Consider the following 13,040-nt stretch of genomic DNA (forward strand, 5'->3'; position numbering starts at 1 on the left):
AACCTAAAACTTGGAAAACACTTAGAGTGGAGGGATCGGGATGAAACTTGGTGGGAAAAATAAACACAGGTGCTAGATACATGATTGACATAAACGGAACGGATCCGCTCTCTTTGGGATAGTTGGGGGGGGGGGGGTTATTTCTGAAAAATTGGAAAAAATGAGGTATTTTTAACTTACGAACAGGTGATCGGATCTCAATGAAATTTGATATTTAGAAGGATATCGTGGCTCAGAGCTCTTATTTAAAACCCGACCAGATCTGGTGACATTTGGGGGGGGGGGCAGTTGGGAGGGGGAAACCTAAAACTTGAGTGGAAACTTGGTGGAAAAAATAATCACGAGTCCTAGATACATGATTGACATAACCGGAACGGATCCTCTCTCTTTGGGGTAGTTGGGGGAGGGGTTAATTCTGAAAAATTAGAAAAAATGAGGTATTTTTAACTTACGAACGGGTTATCGGATCTCAATGAAATTTGATATTTAGAAGGATATCGTGTCTCAAAGCTCTTATTTTAAATCCTGACTGGATTCGGTGACGTTGGGGGAAGTTTGGGGTGGGGGAACGTAAAATCATGGAAAACGCTTAGATTGGAGGGATCGGGATGAAACTTGGTGGGGAAAATAAGCAGAAGTCTTACATACGTGATTTATATAATTGGAACGGATCCGATCTATTGGGGAGGGGGGGGGGGGTTAATTCTGAAAAATAAGAAAAAATGACGAATTTTTAACTTACGAAGGAGTGATCGGATCTTCATGAAACTTCATATCTAGAAAGACCTCGTAAATCAGATCTCTTATTTTAAATCTCAACCGGATCAAGCGTAATTGGGGGGGGGCAGTTGGGGGGGGGACCGGAAATCTTAGAAAATACTTAAAGCGGTGAGACCAGGATGAAACTGGATGGGAGGAATCGAAACCTGTCTAAGATACGTGACTGACATAACCGGATCGGATCTGCTCTCTTTGGTGGAATTGGAGGGGGGGGGGGTAATTTTGAAAATTGAGGTATTTGTAACTTACGAAAGGGTGACCAGATCTTAATGAAATTTGATATTTAGAAGGATTTTGTGCTTTAAAGTTCTTATTTTAAATTCCGACCAGATCCTGTGACATTGGGGGGAGTTGGAGGGGAAACCAGAATTCTTGGAAAACGTGAAAATTGGGGTATTTTTATCTTACGAATAGATGGTCAGATCTTAATGAAATTTGATTTTTAGAAAGAATTCATGTCTCAGAGCTCTAATTTCAAATCCCGACCAGATCGTTTGACATCGGGGGGAGTTGGAGGGGGAAATCTTGGAAAAACACTTGGAGTGTAGGAATCGGGATGAAGCTTGGTGGATAGAATAAACAAATGTCCTTGATACGTGATTGACAGAATCGTACTGGATTTGCTCTCTTTGGGGGAGTTGGGGGGAGGGGTTCAGTGATTTGGAGAGTTTGGTGCTTCTGGACGTGCTAGGACGATGAAAATTGATAGGCGTGTCAGGGAGCTGCACAATTTGACTTGATAAAGTCGTTTTCCCAGATTCGACCATCTGGGGGGCTAAAGGGAGAGGAAAAATTAGAAAAAAGTAGGTATTTATAACTTACGAGTGGGTGATCGGATCTTAATGAATTTTGATATTTAGAAGGACATCGTGACTCAGAGCTCTTATTTTAAATCCTGACCGGCATTAAGCCTCTTATTTTCCTTTTTAAATCAATCTATTGATTCATAGAATTTTGTTAGAGCTCATACCATATGATCTCTTGGCTCTTAGCTCTTCTCGCCTCGTCACAAGTGCCATATGAGCTCTTAGCTCTTGTTTTTTTTAATATGCAAAAAAAAAATCAGCCTAAAAGGGAAAAGGATGTTGTTAAGTTTTAAATCATAAGGAATATCACATTAAATGCACGAATTAATCGCATGAGCTCAGGAATTCTATTTCCTCATTATATTACTTTAATTTTACCTTCCTCTCCTCTTTTGCTTTAAATTATTCCCATTGGGTTAGTTGGGATATATTTAAACTCTCCCCCCCCCCTACGTGCCAATTCTCCCTCCCGATTCTAGAAAGAGAATCTCTAGTGACATATCTCTGTCGAATTCGGAATTATTTTAACAACTTGCAGGGAAAAGGCCATTGAATGCTGTTATGGGAAAAAGTTGTAGAAATACGGTAAAGGGGTAAAGCTGTTTTTTCATTTTATATCACAAGAAATCTGATGAAATTCCCCAAAAGCCAGGAATTCAATTTCTCCACTACACTACTGTAGTTTTACCTACCTAACCTCTCTTGATATAAATTATTCTTATTAGGTTAGTTTGGTTAGACTTTAAATTCCCCCCTCCAAAACCCCACCCCGCCCCTACATGCCAAATTCTCCGCCCGTCCCAGATCTAGAGAAATATCCGCTTAATGCTGAATTATTTTAACAACTTCCAGGGAAAGGGCTATTGAATGCTTCAAAAAGTCAGGAAATACTGAACGACTAGTTGATTGTTACTACCAGTTGGAACTTTTTGACGAACTAGAAAATCTGGTCGAAACTATGGACAATAATAACAAAATAGTTCCTAAGCTTGCAGATATGTTCAGCTCAGTTGGCATGTGTGAGCTAGCAACGAGATGCTACTTGAAGGTAGGTAACCTCCTTATTCCCTATTTTCTCATCAAACCTATTATGAACTACTGTAACTGTTACTATTGACAACTTATTGCAGCACCTATTACCCTGAGACCTACACAGCTGCATGCACTCCTTCAACCTACTCTGTTAAGGACTTCATTTTTACTCCCTTGATGGAATTCCTACTTTGTCTCCCCAGTTCATATTTTCTTTAAGTTTCTCATTAAAGAATTTCCTGTTTTCCATTTGGTACCTACTGGATTGTCGAGAAGCCCGACTTTTGACTATACAAAATTTCTAGGACTGTAATGGAACAGAGGTTAGGATGACAAGGCCACGTTTCATGGATGAAGGATGATAGGATGCCAAAGATCGTTCTTTTTGGTCATTCGTCAGGGGCAAAACGAAAATAGTCATGCAGAAGGTTTTAAAGAAAATTGTAACTTCATAGGAGGGGTAAAGAGTAAAGCTTTGAATAGACTGAGGAAGAGGATCTTTGCTTCAGGATACATTGAATAGTGGCAGAGGATCATCCGCAGCTGAGTTGGCTGGGTCGTTAAATGAATTGTTAGTAGTAGTAAGTATAATATTAGCAGTGTCTGTAAATCACATTATAACCGTCTTAAAATTTCTTTCATTATAGATCTAAAAAGGGGGGTGAGCCACATTTTTTGCACAGCTTGTTACTTGATATGAGGTCGTTCACACGAATAGGTAAACTCTCATTAGACAATTCTGGGGAATATTTACCATATTCCCCTGATGTTTATATCTGATGTTGAATAAAATATGCTTACGGGGAAAATTGGCTATGAATCTCAATTAAGTCATTATAATTGACAAAGGTTCCCATTGAATTTTTTTTTAGGGCGAATGAGCCTCTTAAACTATTTTTTGGAAAAGGGGAGGAAAATTAAAAATCAATTTTATGCCATAAAAGTGTCGCTCTGCTAAAAATTTTGGTCGATTTATAAATTATTTTGCAAAATTCTGAAGAACGTGGCGGGTTGCTAAAATTGGTCTTGGCAGTTTCTATATTGCCTATTTGAATTTTCGCAGTATCAATCATGTTTATAAATTAGACTTAGTCTACTTGCACAAAATAACCCAGTGTTAAACTTTAATATATGTAAAATACTTCAGTTTCACTAAAATAAAAAGAAGAATAAACATTCATGCTTAACACGACAGATAGCCAATAGGCTTCAAATCCTCAAAATGCACAATAAAGGAGAAAAGAGATTAACCAAGTATGTAGGTTTTCTAAGCTAGTCGTGTATAATAAAAATAAATGCAATTTCTATAAAAAACGGTGCTTTGGGTAACTATGATACACAGGCGGCAGCAACTTAAGAAAAAAAAAGAGAATGATTGGACTAATAAAGATAGGCGCTAAAGCACAAGTCGAGCATTTAACACTTCTAACTGGAATTTTTAAATAAATTTCTACAGGAATGTGCAAGTACTAGTTTTCATACCTACCTTATGTACCCCATTTTTCTTTTGTCAAGCTTTTCCTCTTTATACTTTGCTTGTCTTCTTTTTTCTCCTCCCCTATTTTTTCGTAAACAGTCAATTTTTTCTTTCTTTTTAACTTTTTCTTCATAAAGCAAAATTGTTCCAATAAAATATTCAAAACCGAACGGTCATATAAATTAATATTAAGCCAAGACATTAAAATATCTTAAATTAGTAAATTAATAAACTGCAGCTACTAAATAGTATCAATCTACGTCAGCATAATTTTTATAGAAGATTTAATCCTAAAAATTTTAGATTTTAGAAATTAAAAAGCTGTGATATTTAAATATCTAAATGAGTTAATATGTTCAGACTTCGAGCAGTTTTACTTACCTACATTTCATTTAAATATTCTTGAGAGATTTAAATAGTTCATACTAATCTGTTTATATTATCTTAATGTTACAGTTAGTTAAACACATATAAAACCAAGTACTAAGTAATTTATGCTTCAAATAAAGTTTATACTAAGTTGAGACTGAAATTTATAGAAAAAATTGAATGCATTGAAATATTTTTCGGTAATATTCTGTTCTAACACACAAATCAGTTTGCGAAAAAATAAATATACTATTCAACTCTTCTTTTAAAGCTCTTTCAAAATATACTAACTGCTACCGCTGAAATTTAATCCCGGCCCAAAGCCTGGATATAGCCCTAAACTATATGCAAAAGTTTGCTGATTTTGATAATCTGTATTATTTTGTAGATTTATTTCTCACAAACAGTTGACTCAAATTGCCAAATAATTTCAATTTAAAAAAAAAACAGCCAATTTTGTGTTTAACATATCCTGGCATTTTGGGAAGGACACAGTTGTGAAGTCAATGGAGGTTACCAGTTAATGGATGTATTTGTAAACTATACTAGATTAGGAATCAAATGATATGTTTCTTTTTTTCTATCTTATGTCTACGCTACTGCATAAAATTATTCTTTTTCTCTCAATCCTGATAAATCTGAAGGAAAACAATTTACACACTTTCGACTTTGTTTCCCACTTTCAGTGTAATAGACCACGTTTGGCCATTGATCTCTGCATAAAATTGAACCATTGGGATAGCGCAATATCTCTTGCACAGAAATACGGGATGGCTGATGTAAAAAAGCTATTAAAGTCGTATGCTAAACGCCTTCTTATGGAGAAGAAATATCAACAAGCAGTTGATCTCTTTAAGTCATGCCAACAAAAGCTGGATGCTGCTTTACTACTTTATATGGTAAGTAGATTCAGTCCTAAATAGGATTTTTTTTTTTCTGCTTTATTCTGCTGATGCTTATGAGTAGTCACTTATGAATGAATGAATGAAATATATTACCTTTAAAAGTATAAAAAACACAAATTACGGAGTATTGTAAATAAACAGAAACAAAAATTATAAACAGCGAGAAAAAAATTCAATATGTAAGTATCAATATATATAATATCTATTATATATATATCTATAAAACCAAATCGGGCAATGACTTTTCTGTTTCGGTGCCATCTGGGAAGCCGAAGACACCATCTATTTTCTTCATATATTTTGATATCACAAGGACGTATTTGAGTGACACAAGGACACATTAAAAAAGATCTGGGTGTCTGAGCTGCGTAAATCATAGTGAAGCCAAATGAAGACATTGCAAAAGTTTGGTTTGAATTTAAAATATTTTGTCTAATAAAACAACATATCAAACATATGTTTAATCAAACATAACAAGGAACAATTTTGGGTTTTATTATTAGCATAAAATTTAAAGTATTAGTTAGTACATCTTAGAATCCGGGCTGCTTTTTTTTTATTGAACTTAAAAATCTAAGCTTAGGAAAAAAAACTGAAATAAGACATTACATCAGAGAGGGTGAAGAAATGGGCACCGTTATTAAGGTTCAGAGATTGCGGTTTTTATCATTATTCATTTAAAATATGTTAAATATTATTAACTATAATATTTTAATGCTATATGTTGTTTATCAATATAAGTAAAGTTGTATGTTTTTTTCCATGGCAAGATTTTAGTCGTCAGCAGTTGCACTCTGTTCTTGCAACTGTTCTTGGCTACTATTTTTTTTTAATTACTGAATTCCTGTCAAATAAATTTGAAAATGACGCTCTAAGAGTTGCCTTGACCCAAAAATTAGATAATCTATCCCGTCTTGTTGCTTAAATGACTCAATAAAGATGGTAAAGACTATCAGAAAATCTGCGCTATTTTTACTGATTGTCCCACTTTGTCGATCAAGAAGACTCTTGTGTTTAAATTTATTTTCCTTGAAAAGGATGCTCTACGACGTTTTTAAATGGTGCTATCTAGAATATGAAAGGTAAAAAAAGGTTTTTCTAACTTTTTTAATTTCAAGAACTATTTTAGAAAGAGCTTACGTTTATTCGTCAATTGGAGGGGACAGGAGGGGGTGGACTTTGTCCTCTTGCATTGTATTTACCTCAAGTTTGGTAAATGCAAAAGAAATGCACGATCTAATTAAAGTGTATCACTTGTACACACTGAACCTGGTCTTTTTTTGTCTTAAACATTGGTATAAGACTTCGGTCATGAGCATCAAAATATTATAAAAAGGCCAAATATTTGACTCCATGACATACACCCTGAAGTTGAGGTTTTTTTGCTCTAAAAGAGGTGTTGCAATGTTTTCCAACTACTTCAAAAAGTGCTCAATTCGTCAAGTACTTAGTGTAGAATGTCTCCTCATGTAGGTTGTCTGAGCACTATGGGTACTGACAGTGTTTCTGTGGTGCTGGGACAGACCATCAAAAGGAGGGTAGTATTCGTACTTGTAGAAAACAGACACGACTCAAAACAAATTCATTACTTAGTGGTTGTAATGGTGTACGATCAGTATTACAATATACCCTTAAAGCCCAATTTTCGATCCTCTGTAGTAATGCAAACAAGGGGGATTCTGCAAAAACCGGGAATAAGTTTTTGGCTACGTGAGAAGACGATCAGAGAGGGATGCTGGAAATAGATTGTAATAGCTTCTCACAATGAAAAATCAAACCCAACTTTCTCACACAGGAGAACTGAGCCGACCAATGCAGAAGTTGTATTCAGCCTTTAGTTTGTAAGTATTTTCTCTGGGTGTGGAAGGGAGATGAAAGAAAAAATAAATGACCGTGGTTTTGCCCATTTTTTTGTGGTAGCGGGTCTTTTAGGCCCATACGTCCTGATGTACCCGTCAGCAGGTAACAAGGAAACAGCGAGAGAGAAAGAAAAAGAAATATAGTAAAAAAGTAAGGATATATTGTTCGATAAACTCTAATCTAATCTTTGCAACTTTCAGAAGTTTTAAAGCTCCTTATTACTGTTATAAGAAAAATAATTTATTTTTAAATAAATTTGTTATTGAAATGACGCCTTTAAAGTTTTACGTGTCAAATTTGTTAATGAAGGTCTCAGATTCAGAAATTTAGATGTCAGGATAATAATAATTAAAAAAAAGGTGAAAAAAAAAGAAAAAAAAAAAAGAGAAACCGATGGTAAGGAGAAGGAAGTGGATCAATTCGATTGGTAAAGCTGAGTAGGACTACAATTAGTTACGATTAATTATAAATAATTGTAGATGGCAGAAGATGTTCTTGAGAAAGAAGGCCCTTCAACTTCAGCAAAGGCTTCATTCACGCTTGCAGCTCAAGTTATGCAAGACTACGAAGATCGGCAAAAGAAACCTGACAATGGTAAGACACCCAGACTCTTATTTTACTGCGTGAGCTTAATCAAACTGAGACAGAATAAGCAATGGTCCTCGATTAGTTTGGATAAGTCCCCGATTTCGTTACCGCCGTAGAGAATTGAAAAGCATTACATCAAAATTTTGTGTTCTTGGTAACTCTTTTTCTTTTTTTCCGGTTATGTACGTAAAATTGTTCTTGACACATGAAACTTATTGTGCAAGTTGTGCAAACATTTGATTATGGTGATGGAAAGGGAGAATGATGTCAGTTAATCCGTGCAATGGTGCCGAATTGGGAGTTTAAAATCGGTATTAGGTTGCCAATTGGTTGCTTATAATGTATTAGAGCAAACTATATTGCCGCAAAATATACTACCGATCCTACAGAATTTCGGTAGCGTTTAGTAAGTATGATTATAAGTGTTCATCACTTGGCTTCTGCCAGAGTCAAAGTGGAATACCATCAATATATTTAATAAGTAGACTATTCTGGAAACTGTAAATATAATTTAGAGTATCTTGAGAGCCCATTTCACAAACTTTAAATTTAAAATAAAAAACCGCTGACGAATATCTAGTGATTTCCAGTTCAGATATAACACTTTTCCATAATAGTGGTGCTGTAACTATGGAGAAGTGTATCGCTTTGTTTTTGGTGACCTATTTTGGTGAAATATTGAACTTAGCATCGTGATATTATTGACTGTTTACAAAAACAACTGGTAGAAATGAGAACGTTAGAAATGGGCTTTGGAATTGATAAGGTAATTCGTATTATTATTTTATGAATTAATTTTTTGAATTTCCAATTTAAACGGTCACTGCTTGGCCGTTTTTACTGATCAAGATGTAGAGGCAAGGGATACAAACCTATTGAAATCATCATGCAGATTCAAGTAACACTTTCACTTTGTATTACTTTCCTTTGATGTTTATCTCATTTTCTTTGAGAGCAGAAGGCAATAAGCATTTCAAGTTATAGCTATAATAGACTATTATAGCTATTATTAATAGCTAATTATTAATGGTATAGCTAAACTATTATAAATAGTAGCTGTTCTACGATATATTTTCCATACGATATATCTGATTAATAGCTGAACTATTATTGATAGTATAGATGTTTTACGATAGATTTTCTAAGCTGGAAAAAATCTATAATTTATTTTTTAGACCAGCCTAAAAAGTGAGAGCTAAATTATTGCCATGATCTTGTACATGTTTTTCATGTGATTTGAGTAGATCTGTTGTAATAAAAGGCAAAGCCTTTTGTTTATTTTTGTCATAGCATTGCCCGTACTTACAAAGGTATCTGGATTCATTGTGGATTTGGTCTGATCAAAGTGATCCATAAACGAAATATATCAAACTAATGTGAGTGTCCGTTATTTTACCATAACAATTTGAATATCCTCAAAATTTTTGAATGTATCTAGCTGTAGATTTTGACAATAGACTTCACACTAGCAATTCGGAACACGGACACAATTTTATACATTAACAAAAGCCTGTATAGCTGTGGATTAGGCAAGGACTTAACTCGGAAATGGGGAGGGGGGAGTATATTTCTTTTGATATTGAACTGAGAAAATCTTAAAACGTAATATTCTGGAATCCTTAAACGAATAGATGGTGGTCATGAAGTCTCTATTCGTCCTTCTAGAGGCTGAAAGTAAAAATTGTTTGTTATTATGCTATGTGTATGCTATGGTATGTGCCTTTGTGTCTTCCTAAATAATAAAGCACAAATGCCTTCTTTGTAATATTTGACTGTCGTGAAGAGAAAGGTAATGGTTTTTTAGTTAGATCTATGGTTTTTAGTAAGATCCATGATTTTCAGTAAGTAAACTCCCTCTTGGGGGTCCGACTCCCAAAAATTTTGAATGGTTACGTCTTTAAAATGATGCGTAATCAGTTTTATGTATATCACATCGTTTTATTGTGTCTAAACTTTATGTTCGTTGATATTTTATTAATACTTTACGTTTGTAAATACTTCAATCTTATGTGCATTTATCGATTGAGTTTTATAATAAACAAAATGTTAATACAATACCAGTTTACTACCCATTTTGGCTCCAAATATTTCATATTCCATAACTGACCCATTTGAAATTTGGATAGATCCTGTCACTTCAGATAATAGGCTTTTATTTGTACTAAATTTGTTCTATCTGTTCCAGATTCTGAACCTGAATCACTCTTACTGGAAATATCTGATGATATACAGATTAGTCCGAATACCCTTAATCGTCTGTATAGGTACATAGATTATCCATGGAAAGGAGCTGAAGCACAACACTTTTGGATATTGGCTAAGAACCAGTTTACTGAGGGTATAATTTTAGAAAACATATTTAGAATCATTACCAGTTATTAGAACTTAATACGATTGTACATTTTTATGAAATTTTCTCACTTATTTTATACAATTGATAGATTGCGCATGAACTTAATGTCATCTGCAGAGACAAAGCTGGAATTATCTGTAATATGGATGAGAATACAAAAGAAGAAAACTAGGCCTTACCTCTATCGGTTTTCAAAAAGCTTCTATCTACTTCCCAAGTGTTAACAGCCCTATCTCTTTTTTTGCTTCAAAACACCGAAGTGTTTCATGTTGGAAGATTTTTAAGAAAGAGTTTAAAATAATTATTTCATGGTTGCAGCAATAGATGCAACCTAATAAAGAGTGAACCACGGCCTATAGCAATCAGGAGGTTTGAAAAAAAAAACTGTCCGGTGAGAAAAAAAATTGTCATTTGTAGCTGATATAGGAATGCTAACGATCATTTCAATTCTTCTCAAATGTAAATTGTTATTCCGCAAACAAACTAATCGGGATTTTGAAAAAGAGACTTCGTAATCGGGGGGGGGGGGGCAAGGTACGCCATGGGGGTGTAAAAACATAAAATAAAAAGAATGTAATGTCAAATGTAAGAAATACTGGGGGGCGGGGCAGCTACCCTTCTGTCCATGCCTAGAACTGTGACTGGTGGATAGGCTAGTTCTAGGCTACTGGTGTTGATGCATCAAATATTTTTTCAGTAAAAATGCCAAAATGCAAATATTCCGGAAAAAAAGGTATTTTTCAAAATTTAATCGAAAGCGAAAACTAGAGGAGACGGGTACAGGCAGTCTGTCTTCGCCGATTGACGTCACAGAAGCTAGCAGGCAGCAGCGCTATCTTAGAGAGATGTTTAAAGGTTTACTTTAAGGCTATTGATCATTTTAGCATACTTTTTTAGATTTATAGTTGCAAAGATTATAAAAATGCCACATAGAGAGGAGATAAAACTTCCAGGTATTGTAATTTCGTGATATTTTTCTTAGGATGTAATATACGGATGATTGGGAGCAGTAAGGAATATAAAACAAACATTATTAAGCAAGCTTTAGCAGTATAGAATAGAGGCATAATCTAAATCAAGTACGGTGATTCCTAATTTTGGTATCCAGGAATATCAAAATCTATTGTAGACAGCATGATCGTTATATATCCGTTGAAAATCGATGGATTATTACTTTCAAACATAAGTGAATAATATATATATAGAAGAAGACAGGGGACGAATATTCGTTTATGTAATAGCCCGTATCCCTAGAGCCGGAAATAGAGAGCCATAAGAATAAAACCTTTATATGTACTACAAGATATATGTGTTAAATTATAGCAGTTCATATAACTGGCTTACCAATAAAGCGAATATACCACTCGATGCCTTTTTTTATGCTCTTTACAAATATATCAATCGCTTCTACCTAAAATTCAAATTTAAGTACTTTTTGAGCTCTTAAAAATAACGAAGTTTCAATTAAAGTACGACTTATCGCTCGTTTTCCACAAAATGATGCTACGTCTCAGTGCCATATTTTCTATCGTTTTGGAAAAAATAATTTTCTCAGTGCTAAAATTATTTATAATAAGGTTAGTTTAGGTTAGGTTGGTATGTTTACTTTATTGGTAAGTTAGTTATATGAACTGCTATAATTTTACCGATATATGTGGCTGTTCTTACCAAGGAAAAATACAGGAAAATATTTGACCCACTCCTGGAAACCCAACTAAAAAATTTTCAGAACTGATACGCAATTTACTGGGTTTCCTATGGTACTGGATACAACAGGCCATTATCTCGGCCTTAGGTACTTTTTGGTCACAAAATTAGAAACTTGCAACCCCGTTTAGATCCCAAAGAGCACTGGTTCGGGTACCGACGAGCCAAATTTTGTGAGAATCCACTCTTCTGACTGGCTGACAAGTAATCAACGTTTATGAGGTAGTGGAGTGCGTATACTTACTCACCAATTTTTTTTTATGTAAAATTTTTCGAAAATTAGTATGCTACTTTTCACATTCCGCCTTAAACATATTCTATGAACTCCATTGTTCATCGCAATATGAATACCATGTCAAAGTTTACCATTCTTTTTTTTACAAGAATAGGATATTCACCATTTTAAGAATATTTTCTAGTAACTTTGTCCAGAATTCCTATAATGTCAAAGCATATGTACGCCAATACCTCGCTCTATATGCTAAAGATTTTTTAGTTCTTTCAGAAGAGCTATTTATTTTAACTATACCCTTTATGATTCGAGGGTCATTCTTAAAGAATTGGAACACAATTTGAACTTTAATTGGAAGAGTGATGTATTAACGAGGGGGCAAACCCCCTCATATATGTAATAAAATATACGAATATAGAAGTTCGTTACGTAAGTTAGATCGTCAGTTTCGTGTATTTATTACCAATAAAAACGTTCTTAGATAAAATTAAAAGTTCTGGTATCCTTTTTAAGTGACCGAAAAATTGGACGACAACTAGGTCTTCTCCCCCACCCCTTTTTCTCAAAATTGTCCGATCAAAATTTTTAGACATCCATTTGGTTCAGCATAGTTGAATGGCCGAATAACTATGCCTTTGGAGTTATCATGACCCTCCCCCCCACAGCCCCTGGGGAAAGTTCTCTAACTTACAAAGTTTACCCATTATTTATATATAGTATTTGCTTTTGGGAAGTATAGATACATTTTTTGGGTGGGAGAGGGGGGATATTCAACGGGGATCATTTTGTATGGGGAGGGAAGTTTCCAGAGAGTAAATTTTCCAGAGAGTAAATATTTTGTTTCCACAAACAAAATAGTTTGTGGTAATGAAGTTTTAGTAAGGAGCGACTCGGCTCAATAGTAACCAAAACTCTAAAAAACAAAATTTTG

At 34.5% G+C, this 13,040-nt stretch overlaps 1 protein-coding gene across 2 annotated transcripts in view; it reads left to right on the plus strand.

The window, feature by feature from the left end:
- LOC136032173 (WD repeat-containing protein 35-like) overlaps positions 1-13,040 on the plus strand; it is a 130,101-nt gene that overhangs the window by 95,063 nt on the left and 21,998 nt on the right. For both annotated transcript variants that reach the window (XM_065712361.1, XM_065712362.1), the window contains 4 exons: positions 2,439-2,634; positions 5,151-5,363; positions 7,709-7,823; positions 10,003-10,155. In XM_065712361.1, coding sequence (XP_065568433.1) covers positions 2,439-2,634; positions 5,151-5,363; positions 7,709-7,823; positions 10,003-10,155 — 677 coding nt within the window. The remainder of the gene's footprint in view (positions 1-2,438; positions 2,635-5,150; positions 5,364-7,708; positions 7,824-10,002; positions 10,156-13,040) is intronic.

The sequence above is a fragment of the Artemia franciscana genome, chromosome 10, assembly GCF_032884065.1.
Source record: "Artemia franciscana chromosome 10, ASM3288406v1, whole genome shotgun sequence".
Taxonomy (NCBI): domain Eukaryota; kingdom Metazoa; phylum Arthropoda; class Branchiopoda; order Anostraca; family Artemiidae; genus Artemia; species Artemia franciscana.